General features: G+C 34.1%; 1 protein-coding gene across 1 annotated transcript; it reads right to left on the bottom strand.

Annotated features, from left to right (window-relative positions):
• Positions 1–11,255: 11,255 nt before the first annotated feature.
• LOC134228537 (uncharacterized) lies at positions 11,256–20,285 on the bottom strand. The gene is made up of 3 exons (XM_062710190.1): positions 18,659–20,285; positions 18,484–18,498; positions 11,256–12,971 (listed from the first exon to the last, which is right to left on the bottom strand). The coding sequence occupies exons 1-3, from the start codon at positions 20,270–20,272 to the stop codon at positions 11,298–11,300; spliced, it is 3,303 nt and encodes a 1,100-aa protein (XP_062566174.1). The 5' UTR covers positions 20,273–20,285; the 3' UTR covers positions 11,256–11,297.
• Positions 20,286–20,571: the final 286 nt, after the last annotated feature.

Here is a 20,571-nt window from a genome sequence, read left to right as displayed (position 1 = left end):
TATGTTACGTAGTTTCACTCAAAACCAGACACAAAACACGTAATGTTGACCCTGATCACCAGACACAGACTTCCTGTGTAATGCTACGTATACACAGATTTTTGACATCTTGGGTATTGGGGGTCTCCAGGTAAATAACACCACTGTTACTTCGACCACTCCCCCTCCTCAGGTAACCGTACGGTAAAAAAATTGGGTCTTTAAGTGTCAATGATATTTGAAAAAAAGAGCATTCTAAATACAGTATAAGCACTGTACAAGGAAGTCTGTAGTAAATCGAAATTCTGTTCTTAATTTAAATCTCAAAGTCTATTTATGTTCATTTTCAGGAAAATCAGAATATTAATTACTAGCTGTAAATTCCTTATTTTTCGCGAGTGTTTTTCATCGCGAACTGGCTCTCAAACGTCAAATCGCTAGAATTATAATTCGCGAATGAACGGTTAATGAACAGATTTTACATAAATTTAAGCACCAGAAAAATAAAAGCGAGTAATATTTTTTTCGCGAGTGATACTTCTCGCGAAATTACGCAGAAATTAATTCCTCGCTTATATTAAGGAATCTACAGTACCTGTCGGCTTTTCGATGTTAATTTGATACCATATCTGATAATCTCTCTGTTAAACTCCAGGTGTTTAAAAACACAAGTTTTGCCAAAATTATAGAGTTATTTCTCTTTGGTATCCCAAATAAGTAAGGTTTTATGAAAATTCATATAAATATCTATAAATTTTTTAAGAATCATTCCAATATGTTAACTTTTGAGAATTGACTAAGAGATAGGCGGAAGAACAATACTATCGTTCGTAGTTCTTTACGACATTGAATGTTGACCTTTTGACCCCAAATTCAAAAGGGGTCTTCCTAAGGCCACAGGGATTCTGTTATGTTAAATTTCATTGCAAATGTTCAAAGGGTTGGCGAGATATCGTGTGGAAACTAAAGCGTTACAGAAAGACGGATGGACGGACAGCTAGACGGACGGACTGACAGATAGACCCAAATTAATATCTCCCACTTATAAGCGGGGGACAAAAAGTATCAAATCAGGTTCAAATGATAATTTATCATACCAAAGATTTGTAGGAATATTGACTAAGCCATGCAGAATTTTTTGTTCAAAGTGCGTTAATTTGGTCGATATTAACGCACTTTGAAAAAAAAATTATTTTTTCAAAGTGCGTTAACCTGGTCCCAAAATTTAACGCACTTTGAAAAAATTTTTCAAAGTGCGTATTTTTTCAAAGTGCGTTGCCACACAGGCCTCACACGGGTTAATCTTACAAATTTCAGAGTGACTCTGTAATGTAGTTGTTTGACACAGGTCACATGGGAGAATGTCTTGGGCACTATAAATTTGATCTATTTAGTCTTTTTCCACGTCTTTTAGTGATGCTGTAAAAATTATCATAAAGAAAGGTTAAATATGAATTTTAGACTGAAGTTTTGATAAATATGCTTCGAGAAAACTAAATTGAAATTATTACCAGATGAAGTAAAACATTTTGTATTATAAAAATATTTGTGAAATCATAATATTTGGTTCCTTGCATATAAGAAATGTTATTAAGAACGAAAAATTGTTTTTAAAAAGTATTCAATTGACAACAAACAAACATATCAGGTAGATGGACATTGGGATAATTATTTACCTGATGCCTTGATTACAGGGGTTTTAGAAAGAAAATGCAATTTACAAATTTTGTATAAGATGGCATGGTTTAAGGACAGATGATACAAACAAAAAATGGATGCCAAGATTGGTATATATTTTTTAGTCTAATTTCATTGCAAATGATGCTAATAATGAATTTCTAGATTATAAAGAAATTGTAAACCTTCTGGGATGTTCAAAAGTCTGTCCTTTTGAAACCATCCTTATTAATCTATACAAATATTTTTCACTTTTAATTCCTTTTTGTGCAAATTTGAATAAAAAAATAAAAACTACATGGTGAAAGTTATTCATTTTATTCATTCAAACATGACACAAGTTGTTGTTTTCAAATTCTTTGAATTAGTTTGGTTGTATCATCTGTCTTTGAGTTAAGGTCTATTCTATTTTTGATTTTTGTTTGGTATTCAAATGCTTAAAGTGTTTTTGTGATCATTGATGTTAAAGGCCGAGGTTTTTAACCGTACGGTTTTCCTCATGTAAGTTTGGTGTGGGGTGGAGCTAAATAGAAGCGGCTGAGAAGCCCCGAGGGAACGACGCTGGCTTGTGTAGATTACCTATATACACCGGATTTTACCTGAGTCCCTGAGTGTATTACCTGTATGCGTTTTCCTACGATTTTGTAAACCGAAAACGTTTTTTTTTCATGTTTAGCTCATGAATTGAAATGCGAAATAAAGCATTTTTTGTTGCAGACAGAATCCTTCTCAATTTCTTTCTTTTAAGATAATTGATATTTTTAATAATTCGTCATTTTTTATACACAGTGTGTTTCTTAATGAAGTGTTATAACGAAAATACATTTAGCACCAAAATCTGTCGTAATCTGGCGACAAAAAGGGAAGTAATTCAAATTACACGTCGTCTACGCAAAAGGAAAGAAGAAAGTGGATCATAAAACATTCACTCGGTAAATAACAATGAAACTTAGAAGCGATGTTTTGAGAATAAAATTTTGAAGTAGAAATATTATTTCTAAATAAATATCTTTTTAAGATAAATCCTACTTGATTTTTCCATAACGCATGGTCGGTAAAAATGGCCAGGGTTCGGATCGGGGTTGATTCCCCGACAACTATGAAACGGGAAAAGAATCATCAGATTCTGCATCTTTTTTTTCTTTCGTGATTCATTATTAATTTCAAACATTAAATACAAAGCAAGATATTATAATCCGAGTAATTTCTCTTCTAAAACTAATTATTATACCGTAACTTCTTTACCATGTCTCGGTTTGTCTTATAAATATAAATTCACTTGACTCATGAACAATGTTACAATGTTGTCATACTTGTTTTAAAAAAGAATTTTATTTAATTCCATGATACTAGCTTCAAACGCAGGTCGGTTTGTTTTGTTAATAAATGGAGGAATAAATGTACGTTAACTCATGTTTTCACAAGGAAATTAAAATTATCGAATGTAATCGTGATATGAAATCCTCCCTTTTAAAATCAAATTTATAATATATATTATATAGCCATGATTTTTCTTGTCATTTATTTAATTATTTGATAGATTGATTATATTTATGGAATATTCTTATGAATTAAAAAAAAAAAGAAAAGAACAATTTGTTTGCTTCTTTATCACGTTGGCATGTGCCGTAGGCATCAAAAGCCTGAAAGTTAATTCGATGGTCGGTACGATCTCCAGACAAGGTACACAAGATATACCCAACAGCAGCAAACTAAATGTCAATCAAATCAAAGTATTCAATCCCAGGCTTAATTTCAGATGATTGACAGAGGTTCTAAGACCAGGTAAATTTGAAGGAGGTGCTTATTTCCTCCCCCTTTAAGGTGATATGAGATACCAAACGAAACTTTTAAATATTTATTTACCAAAAGTAGGAGGGTTTTGTTCGTATAGCCTGTCAAATGCTAATCTTAATAATTCATTTAAGATTATGTCTCTGATAGTAATTCTGAGGTTTTTATATTAGTTTTTATATTAGTTTACTAATATAAAGAGTATATAAAATAAAAAATGACTAGAAAAAATTCTCGATATATATACAGGGTGTTTTATAATATATGTTACATTTTGAGTCATCAGTTTGACAGACAAAAGAAAAAGATACAGATAAGCCTTTTTATCAACCTGATGCACATATCCATAAGATTCATAATATTCAATTACCAACTAAAATATTAAACACTGAACAAAATGTTAAACATTAATGAACATTATCAAAATTTCCAAGTTGTGCCATTTTTGCTACGTTGAATTTCACAACGTCAAAAGTTCACATTACATGTTCCAAATGATCTGCATTAATTCAATAACAAATGAAGTTGCTTCTTGCAATTTGTATATAACCTTGTCACACATTTGAAGGTCCATAATCTTTTTTAGCTCACTCAAGATCTGTGGTCTAGGATTTTAGACCCTGTTTCTTAAGAACCCGTCAGAAAAGAGCCCAAAAATTGAGATTGTCGAATGCAGAGGTCAAACTCTTTCCTTTCATTAATTATTGACAATTTGTATACTGATAACTTCAAATCATATTAAAAAATTCATTATATGCTGAAAATGCGGATATTGCCAAAATGAATTTCTGCAAATATCTATCAGACACTTTTCCCAGAAGTTTGCTACACTAAGAGTCTCGACTTTACCCATAAAATCTCCACTTCTTCAAATCTTTGGCTTTCTGGAATACAGTGTCATTTATCGCATACTGTCCGTCCCTGTCCTTTTACCTTGTTACAATGTACTACCCCTTTGATAAGCATCCTAGAAAGTTTCTTTTTTTAGAAAATTTATTTCATGAACTTGTGAATGAATGGAATCAATATTGGAGACATGATTTGAAAAAAAAAAACTTTACTATTCAGCACTGAGTGTATAAGTCAAGTCCATTTCAAGTCTATTTCGAGAAATATTCAAATTATGACACCCGCTTTTATAGCACAATTGATCATTGCAAGACCATGTATATATACAGTAAAACTCGGTTATAGCGAAGTCCTAGGGAAGTCCTAGGGACCTGTGAATTTAATTCGCTATATCCGTAATGCGTTATAACCGTATAACGAATTTGTAAAATCATATAAAGCGAATTCGCAAAATGCATGTTTTCCTTCAAGTGCTACTACCAAATATGTTAGGGAAGCAATATTACAAAAACATAACTTCGATAACTAAGGTTTTATTGTGAATTGAATTACATATACAATTCCATAAACAACAATAAGTCAGTTCAATTCATCAAATTTTGAGATCTTTGAAAGTTCGTTATAAAAGATGTTAATTTCATTATATTTAACTTCAACGGGACCCAAAATCAGTTCGCTATATCCGTAAATTCGTTACATCAGAGTTCGTTATAACCGTAAAATTTTACAAAGATTTGTTCAAAATTTTGCCGGGGACCCAGAAAAATTTTGTTGTATCCGAGAATTCGCTATATCCGTGTTCGTACTAAACGAGTTTTACTGTATATTTTTATTTTTTAATAAAATAAGCAAAAAATATAAGTTAATAAATAAATCAATAAATCAATAAATAAATAAATATTGTGATAGCTTTCATCTATGAACTTTAAAAAAAATGCAAGTGTTATAAAAAATTAACGTATAAAGACATTTTAAATCCAACCCTGTATAGATAGTTGATTTTTAAAGTGCTTTTAAATAAATGTATCAACTTTGAAGTTTATTGTCCTTTCCTACAAGAATGCCAACTAGAGAGAACTTGCACTGAAATGGCTCACATAGTGTTTTTTTAAACGGTGAATGTACAAATTGCTTCTGAATACTAACCACCCTCTCAAATCAAACAATACATGAACGGAAATACGTCAATACATATAGGTATCCCACACTAACATATTAAAATGCTATTAAAACTCATTCCATAAATGCATCTAATACTTAGTATAATATAATACAATTTTGTCCTCAGTATGCCTTGCCCAGACGATCGTTTTCTGTCGTGTATTTGTACAATTATGAATTATTATATCACCTCTTTAATACTTTTATTCAGATAGAGGAAAAATGGCACAAAGAAGTGTCGATAAAAAATAATGATATTATCTTACCTGTAAATTCCACAAACTATTGTTTTGACATGTTGCTAAGTCATGTGATTTAAATACCTATCGATATATAGATCTCTCAATTTAAATCAAGGTCATGTGATTTAAATACCTCTTTAAATAGACCTTTCAAGCGAAGATAATGTCATGATCAAATATTTCAAGGATAGATAAATTATGTGCATGAAGTTCTCATAAAGAGAGTTCAATCTCAATATTTAACAACTAAACAAATAATAAAAAAAAATCAGATCATCTGTAAATAATTTTTCACAAAATGTTTTGAAGAAAAAGGCATGCATAAATATTAATCAACGTATTGCATCAAGTGAATTAAGTTGTTTGTTTGTTTGTTTGTTTGTTTTTTTTTGGTATTTGAATAAAATGTATAGATTGATTAAATATCATATACTGTTATTTACAATGTATATAAAAGATTCAATACACGCCCTTCATTTAAACTGACATTTTTGTTAGAAAGAGCAAAATGAATGTGAATTTTTTCGCTTTTATTCAAACTTTCATAGTTTTTATAAAATCACAAATATATATAAAATATAAAAATTGGTATTTTGATACCCACCATTGAGAAATCCGTCCGTTTGTCCGGCTGTTTGTCAGCATCTGAAACCAACGTGTATTTCGGGGTAATAATGTTTACTCTCAATTTCTTTTCTAAAAGCCGTATAAGGCATATTTTTCTGATTTCAATTTTTTTTCTCGACATTAATCTTTATTTTCTAATTTATGAATCTTCTGTCGAGAGTCTATTTAATTTGTTGATTTAATTAAAGCTATATAATAACGTATAGTGAAATTATTTCCTTGTGTGAGACCTAAAAACAGAAACCAAATTCAAACTTTAACATTTGTATTTAGATACCCATGTGACCTATGTGGCCCGTGGGCCTCTTGTTATCATACCTAATATGTTCAAAATCTTTAGTAAATATATTTTCGGTATTTAATAATTATATAATTTTTAAAATATTCATTCATTTTTATGTCCCGCCATGCATATGGCCGGGGCATATAGTGTTTGTCATGTCCGTCTTCTTTCCTACCGTCCTTCCTTCTGTCATAGTTCCCCCATGGGGATCCGGGTTAGAATAGGTCCTCAGTACCCCTTGCTTGTTGTAAAAGACGACTAAATGGGGCGGTTTTTCGGATGAGACCGTATAAACCGAGGCCCCGTGTCACAGCAGGTGTGGCACGATAAAGATCCCTCCCTGCTCAAAGGCCGTAAGTGCTGAGCATAGGCCTAAATTTGCAGCCCTTCACCGGCAATGGTGACGTCTCCATATCAGTGAAATATTCTGGAGAGGGACGTTAAACAGTATATAATCAATCAATCAATCTGTCATAGTTAGCGTTAAGCTCAGTCTAAAGCTCAGATTAAAAGAAACCATCCAAGGTACTTTTATCAAACTTCATATGCTAATATATACTGATGTAAGCAACTGCATCAACATTTTTTACATTGACCTTTCATTTGACCTTGGCCTTACTTTTATCAATTTGTCTTTAAGTCAATTTTATAAAAACATGCATATCATTTTCTCTACTTCATACGCTGATACATACTGATGAGAGCTTTTTAACTGCATCAACTTTTTTTTTACTTTGAATCTTCCTTTGACTTTAACTTCATTTATTTTCAATTAGTGTTTAGTTCAGTTAGAAAAAATAATTCAAAAGATTTTTATCAAATATGCTGATACGTATTTGTAAGAAATATTATTCAACTACACCAAAATGATTGACCTGGAACTTTCTTATGACTTTGACCTCACTGTTCTTAAATTTGCATTTTGCTTAGTTTTAAAGAAACCATTTAAGATGTATTTATGTGTACGAGGAGCTATCAAGAAGTTCGTGGACCAGTGCCAGAAAATTAAAACCGCTTTAGATACATCAAGGAATTTTAAAGTATTTATTTATCATCATCTTTTCTATCTAATGAATAAACAAAAAAAATCATAAATTTTATTTTTAAATGAATTATTAAAGTTTTGGTAAGCAATGGTATGTCCAGGTGGCGCAACCTCGAAAACGACGGGTTTTTTTTCGAACTAAGATAAACTATTTTATATGAAAATTTGTCATCCAAAAATCCCGTTAATTTAGGTATGCGTTCGGACGCCATTGTACCATAAAATATATATGGAATTTTTAACTCATTCTGGACGTTTTATGAAATTTTGTTGTAAATTTTACATCGAGTAATGAAACAAATGTTGCCTTGAAATAACGTGAAAGGGGGAAGGGGTTTATTTTTCAACATCCTGTAAAGTTTTGCACTTGGAAAAAACTGGTATACACATAGGAAATGCTTAAACTGGCTACGGACAAATATTATTCATTAATATAACTCGTTTTTAATGCCAAAATAGATCCAGGGAGAAAAGGGATGCAAACTTTATGTCGTCAAGGTTTGAGAATTCTATCACCTCAAATAATGACTTTGATCATGTGTTCTAGTTATAGTGAACTAAAAAAATATGCTGGCACAATCATTCGAGGATCTTTCCCAATGTATAAATCCATTTGCAATAATTTATGCATTGAAAGCTTGTGTTCATGACGTTGTAAAGTCATAAAAACAAGCCAGATTGAAATCCTTACTCGAGCTCAGCTCTGGAGAATCGCATCAAATAAGTGTACGAGGTGATAGAAGCGGGCATTGAAAAATAATGACGTTATCAGACGTCATAAAACAAAGTGGCGACGGCGCCGAGTGATTATATCAGGTCGTTTTTATTTTATAATTATTTGGGAAATAATGAACGTACTAAGTTAAATTTTCAAAATTTCTTTATTTTTTGCTATTTCATGTTCCTTTTAAATTTTGTAAGCTCAGACAACGTAGTACTAATTTTATAGCCTCAGTCCACGAACTTTTTGATATCTTACAGCTGTTCATTCCTGGAGTTCGTTTGAGTCTACCATTTTTAGTCTCAAGTCATCTATATATTGATGTCATTTTCACATTGTGACGTCATAAACAAGGAGGATAACATTATTCAGCATATGCCATTTAAAGAAATTGTGTTTGGCTATATGTGTACCATATTGAATTGTAGTCTGGATTGTGGAAATATCATTTTAAGATATTTAAATAAATTTTCTCAAGAAAAATAAAGCAAAGCCATGAATTGTCATATTTAATTTAGAAGTAAGTATTTTCAGTTAATAAAAATTCAAATTTGTTGAATCCATAACACCACGAGGAGAGTGGGGCCACATTGAATGATCAAATTTTACATATTAGGAAAACAATCTTTTAAAATTCTCAAGAAGAACATAACCATAAATGGCCATATTTATTATGAAAACATCCTCAGGTAGTGTTGATTCAAGTTTGTTCAATTCAAGACCTCCAGGGGTAGGGTAGATTAATTGAAAGTAAGAATTTTTGGCCAACTGAGTCACTCAACCATCTTTTTCTAAACATTAGAACATTTGCAGGCAATTTAAGCTTCTCTGAAATCGATGAACAATTTGGGTATATAGCATCTATGTGAGAAATTGTAAATTTCATCCCCCTTCCCCTGGGTCTCTATACCTATGAACAACAAGCAGTAAAAGTGTTGGCATAATTCTAATGTTTGGATATTTATTTAACAATCTATGTAGATTGTGCAGATGCATTAAGGAGATAGGCATTTGTTTAAAAAAAATTCATTATTTATATACTGACACGTGAACAAATTAAGATACACCGACTGAAAAGATTTTTTAAAGATGATTCAAATACTTTTTTTTTACTGTTAACCAAGTTTTATAAAATACGATTTCCTTATTAAAATCAGTTTTTATCAGAACGACTGGCATTGTTCTACTGTGATTTTCAAGCATTTGTTGGAAACGAAATGGCGCTAAGATGTGATAACAGAGAAGTAGTTTAATTTTTCATAAAACAACGCCGACGTCTGAATCTTATACCTTAAGCTAATTGGAATACGTGCCCTCTTGAAACAATTCGATAATGAAATTTACCATGACTAATCAAGAGTGTTTCGGAGGTGTCTTGGCGTCTCCATGTGAGTGAATAAATTTTCGAAAGAGACATTAAACAACAAACAAACAAATCTGTCTGTTAAGGTAGGTAATATATGGTAAGACCCGCCTCATGAGCAGACGAGGGACCGACCGAGTGAACACATCATTCAATTTCATTTCATTTTATTTTATTTGAGTTTTGATCTAATAACAAGTTATTCTATGTTCCTACGTTTACAAAATGCCATTCTGGAACCATAGGAGTTATTATAAATACCACGGTATGTCTGCATATTCATCCTGATAAATATAATTCAGATGTCCTTTCTTATTCCCTTATTTATGGATTAAATTTCGTGACTATGACGGTAGCCTAGTGGTAGAGCGTTCGCTTCGTGATCGGGATGCCCGGGTTCGATTCTCGATCGCGGCGCCGCGTCATACCTAAGACGTAACTCACAGTAGGCGCTGGCACGATAAAGAACTTCACTGCTCAATGGCCCTGAGTGCCGAGTATAGGTCAAAATTTGAAGCCCCTCACCGGCATACGTAGACGTCTCCATATGAGTGAAATATTCACAAGAGACACGTTAAACAATATACAATCAATCAATCAATCATGACTATGACATTATATTTAGCCTTTTTATCATCGTAGATTCGTTTTGGTTCAATTAAATATTGTTTACATACTCTTTCCAAATAGTTTTGAAAACATGCTTCAGCTTCCGGAGACGTCCAGTGTATTCTTCTTTAATAAGACTCTTGAAGATTGGTTGTTCATCTGCTTTTAATCCCTTCGAGATTTGTTGGGACGATATTTGGACATTTCCCCATCGTCCAAATTTATAATTAGACATATACTAGGCATTTTTTTCCCATTTAGCAGTGGGGGATCTTTTTTGAGCCAGCTCTTCTGCGACACTGGACAGTTTTTATTTCTATGTGGATCTGATGAAGAGAGAAGCACTTGATAATGATTCTTTGACTTTAGGAGGTAAACTTTTGAATACTACATTCCTGCATTTGTACACAAAAAATGGGGTGATGTCGTGGGAGTCAATTATTAGTGCGAAGTATAAGACAAAATTTGTAGCTCTCCTTCGGCAAGTGGTGAAGTCTCCAAATGAGTGGAAAATTCTCAAGAGGGACGTTAAACAACATACAATCAATCAACTGAGTAGTAGCATAGAAGGCTAGGGCTTCTAAAGACCAACAATCGTTCAGTCACTAATCATAAATACCCTGATATAAGAATATCATGTTTTCTCATTATAATCTACCTTTTGTAGACTAATCTTTGTTGTATGTATACACATTTATTTTCATCTGATTCAGTAAGACGATTTACTTTCACTAATAATATAATGTTTAGTCAAAAATAAATAATTATAAAGTAGAATACTTTTTATACAAGTAATTTAAACAGAATAAATGTATGGAAGAAAACTGTATTTACCAAGTGTAAAGACCCTGTTGATTGCATTAACTTTTACATGCTCACATAATCATTGTCTGTTTTTCTTTTTTCCATTTTGTATCTCAGTTACTAAAACTTCTAATGTCAATGAACTATTCAAATTTGATTTTCATCACTTTACCACCATCCCACTCAGCCACAAAGAGGTTATCTCTAGTGTCTACACATAAACCCCATGAACCCTGTAGATCACAGTTATCAATGTAACGAAGGAACTGACCATCCTGATCTAGGATGTGGATACAATTGCAACTAAAGTCTGATGTCAGGATCTGACCCTGGCTGTCTGTTGTGATGCCGCGTGGGTAAAATGAAACCCTATTAGTAGAGACATGACCAGTATATCTAAATCTGAGTTTCCCTGCTTGATTAACAACAACTACTGCATGGTTTCCTTTATCTGCAACACATATATCAAGGTTCCTGTTTTCACTGATGTATTTAAAAATATTAGATGAATACAGAGGTGTACCTTCACTATCAAACTGCACTGTTTGTTTTTCTGTGTAGCCAGAGTAGCGGACAACTTTTGTTTGTTTATCATCATCACTGAGCATGGTAACGAGGAGGTCACCAGAGGAGGTACAACAGATGTAGCAAGGTCTCCACCCCTGTAGTCTGATCACTTCCTGTATCTGGTCATTCTTCACTATGTTTACAGTTCTTGTACTAGGGTCAGTATAAACTAGATCTCCACTCAATGTCACTGCTATGTCACGTGGCATGTTCCTTGACTTGGTTTTGATTGACCTCAACAGTTTGCCCTGGAGGTTGTAGAGTTTCATGATATAGTCATCTCCACGTGTCCAGATTTCTTTATCACTAAGACAGCAAACACTGGATATATATTTATACCCAGTGTCTATGGTGATGATGAGCTCCGGTTCATCAAGCAGTGGTTTCACTTGAGAGGAGGGTATATCTTCTGATGTCTTCATTTTGTAGCCATGTTCTTCAGTTGTAAGTGATAATGCTGACAGAGAACCAAATATTTGGTTCAGCTGTTCTGTGTTGATATGATGAGGAGAAAAACTTGGTAATGATGCATGAACTTTAGAAGGTAAAATTCTGAATTCAGCATTCCTGGGTTTGTATGCACAGGTTAGGGAGACATCATTGGAGTCCAGTATTTTTTTCATATCAAGTATGCACTGGTTTACTTCAGAAGTAATATGTTTGATTTCTTTTTCCTGTTTATTTAGAGCAGCCAGGTGTTTACTTTTCATCTCATCAATTTCATATTTCTGTTTGTTTACTATGATGTTAATTTCTCTGTGCCAGTCTTCGCCTTGTTTGGTGACAGCTGTTGTCAGTTTCTCATAATGTTTTACCAAATTTTCTTTTTCAGAGTTTATATCTAAAGTAATTTTTTCATATGTAGGATAAATTCTTTCTTGGAGTTCTTCCAAATCTTTTTCTAATTTTTTTTGTGTAAAATTTAGTTTTAGTACAGCATCAGATAAATCATGTCCTTTATGTTTACCAGAGGAGATGCAGGTAGAACAGACAGGAATGTCACATTTCTCACAGTATAGTTCACAATGTTTCTGGGTGTGGTTTGGACATTTTGGGTAGCCAGGAGAAGTTCTGTGTTTGTATGGTACAACATTGTGTCTTTTGGATGAATCAGAGAGATGTTTTCCAACACAGACTATACAGAGATTTACATGACAAAGTTCACAGTGACTCTGTAATGCAGCTGTTTGACACAGGTCACAGAGGAGGATGTCTTGGGCACTGTATCGGGGGTCCATTACTGTTTCCTTCTCACATGACCAAGTAAAGGTGATGATTTAAAATGTGGCGAATAAGGCTTATGCTTGGATATTTATTTTTATGCTTTGTGTACACGAAAATGAAAATGTTGATTAAGTGGTAAAAGTTAAAAACTTTGTGACATGGAAAAATGTGTAATGATTATGGTAATGGGAGCTTGGTATTAAAAATTTTTTTTCAAGGATAAAAAGCATTTTTGGAAAGTATACTTGACAATGTAAAGAATATTAAACAAGGAGGATCATGAATAAATTTTGTGAAAGATGGGCTGGTTTAAGTAAAGGACATTCTATCTTACCTAGGTTTGTGTTTATACAGACAAAAGATATTTTTGGTCATCATGGTAATTAAAATATTCTCAAGAATATCATTCTTAAGATCAGGATTTAAAATTTGTTTATTGACATTATGATTATACATTTCATTCAATTAGATTTTACCATGGTAAGGTTTTAGAATTAGATAGATTTGTGACCTCAATTGGGACCTTAAGATCCCATGATACCATCACTGTCAAATGCATTATTATATTGTTTCTTTTTCTAAAGGATTTCAGACTTGACTAAAAATTTTTTTTTAATCCAGGTAGAGGATAATTTGCACAAAGAGGTGTTTATATAAAAAATGAAATGATTTCTTACCTATGAATTAAACATGGCTCCCTATCTGATGATAGACTTCCTGGTGTTGGCCTGTTGCTAGGTCCCGTGATTTAAATACCTGTTATTGCTAGGTCATGTGATTTAAATACCTGCCAATATATATAGACCTATCAATAGACTGGTTATGCCTGTATTTATCCTGTGAAAGAGTTTATCATGTATATTAAACAGACGAGACCAGTTTAACCTTTCTTTTTAAGTAATTTTTAATTTGCATTAGTGGTGTCAATAAAAAAAATCATAGATAGATTCATATGTAGACAAGAAATTTTAAAAATATAATTATTATTTTTTAGTTTTAAAATTATTTAATCAAACATGAAAAACGTTATTCATACAAAATAGAGAATGTTTTGCTTTTGTATTAAGAAGGGGGGAGGGGTTGCGATTAGCGAGGTCTAAAAGCCCTTTCACAATTGGCGCACAAGCACTTTACAACACTTTGCGATCGAAAATTTTTTAGCTTCGGACGAAATCTAGCATACTTTGCACGATGCCTTCGGCATCGGGTGGCATAACACTCCAGGGCTTTCCTGTCACCTCGGGGCAAATATTCTGGTATGTCACCCTCGAAGCCATGTGATATATGTATATTGTCTTATGAAAGATTTTTTTTTAACAAAAGTGAGTAAAAGGTAGCATTCAAGAAAAGGGGAAAGACATTTGGCAATATTTTATACATATTTTGACCATTTCTTTTACCATTGTTCCTCCTATTGTAGCCTATGACTGCCCGATCAATCGTCACGTTTACACATACGCTTCTTTGACCAGTGGGGCATCACTCAGGGCCGCTGAATGTCTGCTGGAGGGGCTGAGTCAAGTGGCAGTCAACTGGTGTGGGGGATGGCACCATGCTAAGAGGTAAAATACACTCCAGGAAGGAGCTGTTTTATGTAGTGTTTTTGTGTGCATTTAAAAGTGGGAAATTGATAAGTCATATTATTTGTTTGTTGTTTTATGTCCCTGTCGAGAATTTTTATGTAAACATGGAGAGGTTACACTCTGGAGATGATGTATGAAAGGTTTGTCCACTGCTCGGCACACAGAGCTATTGAACAGTGTTCATGTGTCTAGGATCTTAGCTTTGGTTGCAAAACCAAAAAAGTTAATGGGTTAGAATTTCTACATTAGGTTTATACTGTTAGGGTCTTTGAAGCTCCGAAATAATTTTGATTTTTTGTAAAACCTGAGAATTGTGCCTAAAACTTATTTCAGGAAGACAATTTAATGGAAACAATGCTGCAAAAGACAATTATTGAATATTATTATACCTCTATTGATAATACAGTAAAACACGGTTATAGCGAAGTCCTAGGGACCTGTGAATTTAATTCGCTATATCCGTAATTCGTTATATCCGGATAACGAATTCGTATAACCATTTTAGCGAATTTGCAATATGCATGTTTTTCTTCAAGTATTACTACCAACCTTACTATGTAAAGTGAAAGAAATATTACAAAAGATATCTTCAATAACTTAGGTTTTCTTATAAATCGAATTTTATGTAAAAATGCTTAAAGGAAATAAAGTAAGTTCAATTCATCATTTGTGTTCAAATTATCATTTTTTTTATAATCTTTGAAAGTTCGTTATAAAAGATGTAAATTTCATTATATTGAACCTCAACGGGACTCAAAATCAGTTCGCTATATCCGTAAATTTGTTATATCAGAGTTCGTTATAACCGTAAAATTTTACAAAGATTTGTTAAGAATATTGTCGGGGAACCAGAAAAACTTCGCTATATCCGTGAATTCGCTATATCCATGTTCGTACTAAACGAGTTTTACTGTACTCGAATTTGATTGGCTGGTAAGAAAACTTTCAAACACAACAATGACCCCAAATGATACAGTTTAAAGCAGGAATCATTGCACGTGGGATAAAATGACCCGGTCGTTATTTTTAATGACCGCTAAAAATGACCGCTTAATCAAAAATTCATTTTTGAGTGAAGTAAATGCATAAGATAATAATTATTCGAAAAAAAACATGTTTTTAAAATTGTGCATGGTCTGTTTTGCATTACCATACAGAATACGGTAAAATTTTATGGTTTCAATATTTCGTTACAATATTCAGTTTATGGAATGTAGAGGCGGCTCTTTAAAGAGTTGAGTTCTGTGTTACATTTTGACTGTGTAGAGGAAAAGTAATCGTTAGTTATAACAATGTATGTCGCTATGAACCAAATATTGTTTTAATCAGTAAATCATGATGCAAAAACTTACACGACTTGCAGACGTCAATGTAAACAACTTCACTATCCGGTCTGTACCGAATCCCGATCCCGATCAAAGAAAGAATTGATAACGGTTAGAGATTCATACTTTTCAATATATATCGGTATAATAAAACAATTAATTACCCCTTGTGAGTTCAACATGGTGAAATAAGGACCCTCGACCTGGCCCACTCGACGACCTGTCCTGACCTCGACTGCTACGCGGCCTCGGTCAGGTCAGGTCACCTCGTTGGCCAGGTCTCAGGTCCTTATTTCACCATGTTGACCTCACAAGGGGTAATTAATTGTATATTGATCCTTTAGGCAGTTTTTCTGTGCCTTGTTAATTCCTTTGTTGTGACATGAAATTTGTATAAACCCTATATGGATAGCTGGATTAAAGAGGAATTTTTAATTTTTTTCAGACACACAGCATCAGGATTTTGCTATGTCAATGACATTGTTCTTGCCATCTTAAAATTGAGAGAGAAGTTTGACAGAGTTCTATACATTGACCTAGATGTACATCATGGAGATGGTTAGTGTATTACTCACTTATTCTGATTCTCTCTGAATTTTCATAGGCTACATGTAGAAAGGAACATGTTGGGGAAAAGATCAGAATGTTATTTTTATGCCCTGCCATGAATATGGCCGGGGCATATAGTGTTTGTCATGTCCGTCTTCTGTCAATCCGTCCTTCTGTCCTTCCATCTTTCCGTCACACTTTGCGTTTAGCTCTGTTCAAAGCTAAGTTTCAAAGAAACTATCTAAGATATTTTCATCAAACTTCATATGCTGATAGATATTGATGAGAGCTATGCAACTGCATCAACATTTTTTGACCCTGAACTTTCCTTTGACCTTGACCTCACTTTTCTTAAATTAATGTTTAGCTCAGATTTGAACATACCATTCAAGATGGCGTTATCAAACTTCCCATGTTGATACAAACTTGTACGGATGATGCATCTAGGGATCAACACTACTAGACTTGCTTTGGATGCTGGATCTGACCTACATTATCCAGATAAGTGACCAGGTTAAAGTTTTTGGAGCAGGTCCATTTCCAAGGAACTATAAGCCCTACCCAATCCAAACTTTAAAGGACGATGCATCTAGGAATGAACACTACCAGACTTGCTTCGGATGATGGAACTGACCTACATTTTCATTCCCAAGTAACTATAAGCCCTGCCTGAACCAAACTTGCATGGATGATGCATCTGGGGATGGACAGTACCAGACATGCTTTGGATGCTGGATCTGACCTATATTTTCATTCCCTAATAACTATAAGCCCTGCCTGATCCAAACTTGCATAGTTGATGCATCTAGGCATGGACACTACCAGACTTGCTTCGGATGCTAGATCTGACCTATATTTTCATTCCCAAGTAACTATAAGCCCTACCTGAACCAAACTTGCATGGATGATGCTTCTAGGGATGGACACTACTAGACTTACTTTGGATGCTGGATCTGACCAGTATTTTCAGTCCCAAGTAACTATAAGCCCTGCCTTAACCAAACTTGCATTGATGATGCATCTAGGGATGGATACTACCAGACTTGCTTTCGGATGCTGGATCTGACCTAAATTTTCATTCCCTAATAGCTATAAGCTCTGCCTGAACCAAACTTGCATGGTTGATGCATCTAGGCATGGACACTACCAGACTTGCTTCAGTTGCTGGATCTATTAGCCCTGCCTAAACCAAACTTGCATGGATGATGCATCTAGGGATGGACACTACCAGACATGCTTCAGATGATGGATCTGACCTATATTTTCATTCCCTAATAACTATAAGCCCTGCCTGATCCAAACTTGTATGGTTGATGCATCTAGGCATGGACACTACCAGACTTTCTTCAGTTACTGGATCTATTAGCCCTGCCTGAACCAAACTTGCATGGATGATGCATCTAGGGATGGACACTACCAGACATGCTTCAGATGATGGATCTGACCTATATTTTCATTCCCTAATAACTATAAGCCCTGCCTGATCCAAACTTGTATGGTTGATGCATCTAGGCATGGACACTACCAGACTTTCTTCAGTTACTGGATCTATTAGCCCTGCCTGATCCAAACTTGCATGGATGATGCATCTAGGAATGGACACTACCAGACTTATTTCGGATGCTGGATCTGACCTAAAGAAGATGGGAGCATTTGGCGAGTGATCTGCAGGAATCATTTGTACGAAACATTTATGATTTAAATGTCCATGATTTGGTTGGCTGAACATAGCTGGTCAGGTTTACTAACACGTCCATAGGTTTTTTTTCATTTAGTTTGAAAGACCTTGTGAAATTTTAACATTTATGTCCGTTTTTCCTAGGGGGTACTATAACTTAGTAAATGTAATGTTACACAAAAAAATAAACACCTAAAATATTTAATGCATAGATGTATGATACGTGTACATGTACATAATAATATATAGAATAGTCAAAGGTCAAATTTGGTGGTACCCAAAGAAAAGTCTTGCCACAAGGAATACACATGTGAAATATGAAAGTCATAGCTCCACTAAATCAAAATTAATGGGCAACGTTCAAGTTTTTGCAGACAGACAGACGAACGAACATGACAAATACTATATAGCCCCGAAACTTCGTTTAAGGGGGCATAATCAGTACGTGTTCATACATTGTTGATTGCGTTAATTTTTACATGCTCATGTAATCAATGTCTTGTTTTTGTTTCCATTTTTAATGAATGAAGTATTTACATATATCTAATTTTCTTCAATTTACCACCGTTACAGTCAGCCACAAAGAGGTTGTCTCTGGTGTCTACACATATACCCCATGGATGCTGTAGACCACAGTTATCAATGTAACGGAGGCATTGTCCGTCCTGATCTATTATATGGATAAAGTGGTTGATACAGTCTGCTGTCAGGATCTGACTCTGGCTGTCTGTTGTGATGCCGAGTGGACAGAATGATCTCTCGATAGTAGGTGGATGGCCGGTGTATCTAAATCGAAGATTTCCTGCTTTATTCACCACCACTAATGTACCTGCCACACAGTCAGCCACACAGATATCCCGGTTCCTATTCTCATGGATGTATTTATAGTAACCAGATGAAAACAGAGGTTTACCTTCACTATCAAACTGAATGGTTTGTTTTTCTTTGGAACCAGAGTAACGGACAACTTTTGATTGTTTTCCATCTTCACTAAGCATGGTAACCAGGAGATCATCAGAGGAGGTACTACAGACATAGAGAGGTCTCCACCCCTGTAGTCTGATCAATTCCTGAATCTGGTCACTCTTCATTATGTTTACAGTTCTTGTATCAGGGTCAGTATAAACTAGGCCTCCACTCCTTGTCACTGCTATGTCACGTGGTATTCTTCTTGACTTGGTTTGAATTGACTTCAGTAGTTCATCCTGAAGGTTGTAGAGTTTCATGATGTTGTCTAATCCACATGTCCAGATTTCTTCATCAATGAGACAGGTAACACTGTGTAGATATTTATACCCAGTGTCTATGGTGGTGATGAGCTTTGGTTCATCAAGCAGTGGTTTGACTGGAAAACAGGATAAAGCTTCTGGAGTCTTCATTGTGTAGCCATGTTCTTCTGTTGTAATGGATAATGCTGAAAGTGAACCGAACATTTGATGGAGCTGTGCCGTGGTGATCTGATGAGGAGAGAAACTTGGTAATGAAACGTTGATTTTAGGGGGTAAACTTCTGAATTCAGAATTCCTGGATTTGTACGCAACGGTTAGGGTGATATCAATAGAGTCCAGTATTTTCTTCAGATCAAGAATGCTCTGGTTTACATCAGAAATAATTTGTTTGATTTCATTTTCCTGTTTATCTAGAATAGCCAGGTGTTTAGTTTTCATCTCATCTATTTCAGATTTCTTTTTGTTAACAATGACATCAATTTTCCGGTGCCAGTCCTCTCCTTGTTTGGTGACAGCTGTTGTCAGTTTCCCATAATGTTTTTCAAAGTCTAGTTTTTCAGAGTTTAGATCTAATGAAATTTCTTCGTATGTAGGATAGATTCTTTGCTCTAATTCTTGTAAGTCATTTTTTAAATCTTTAGTTTTCTGTAGAATATCGGTAATTGTATGTCCTTTATGTTTACCAGACGAGATACAGGTAGAGCAGACAGGAACGTCACATTTCTCACAGTAAAGTTCACAATGTTTCTGTGTATGGTTTTGACATTTTGGATAGTTCACGTTAGGAGTAGATTTTCTGTGTTTATATGGTACAACTTTGTGTCTTTTAGATGAATCAGAGAGATGTTTTCCAACACAGACTATACAGAGGTTTACATGACAAAATTCACAATGATTCTGTAATGCATCTCTTTGACACAGGTCACAGAGGATGGTGTCTTGGGCATAGTAACGGGGGTCCATTATAGTCTTCTTCTCACATTCAAGTATACGTGATACTGTAAAAAAATTTAACTTGTAAAGTTCAATTATTCATTTTTGGGATTTTATATGTTCTGTGCAAGCTGATATGAAATAATTAATAGGTAGGTAGACAGTATATAAAGATCATGTGATAAGAAAATATGTGTAATGGTAATAGTAAATAGTTGCTAAACATGTACGAAATGTCTTCAAGGATGAAAATTATTTATATTACATGTAATTATTAAATTAAAAAAGGGGAATAAGCTAGTCTCAGAATCTGTTTTTGTTGTCATTGA

The sequence above is a fragment of the Saccostrea cucullata genome, unplaced genomic scaffold, assembly GCF_032062105.1.
Source record: "Saccostrea cucullata isolate Sc308-1 unplaced genomic scaffold, CSIRO_AGI_Scuc_v1 ctg5317, whole genome shotgun sequence".
NCBI classification, from domain to species: domain Eukaryota; kingdom Metazoa; phylum Mollusca; class Bivalvia; order Ostreida; family Ostreidae; genus Saccostrea; species Saccostrea cuccullata.
This window is presented reverse-complemented; position numbering and strand designations above follow the sequence as displayed.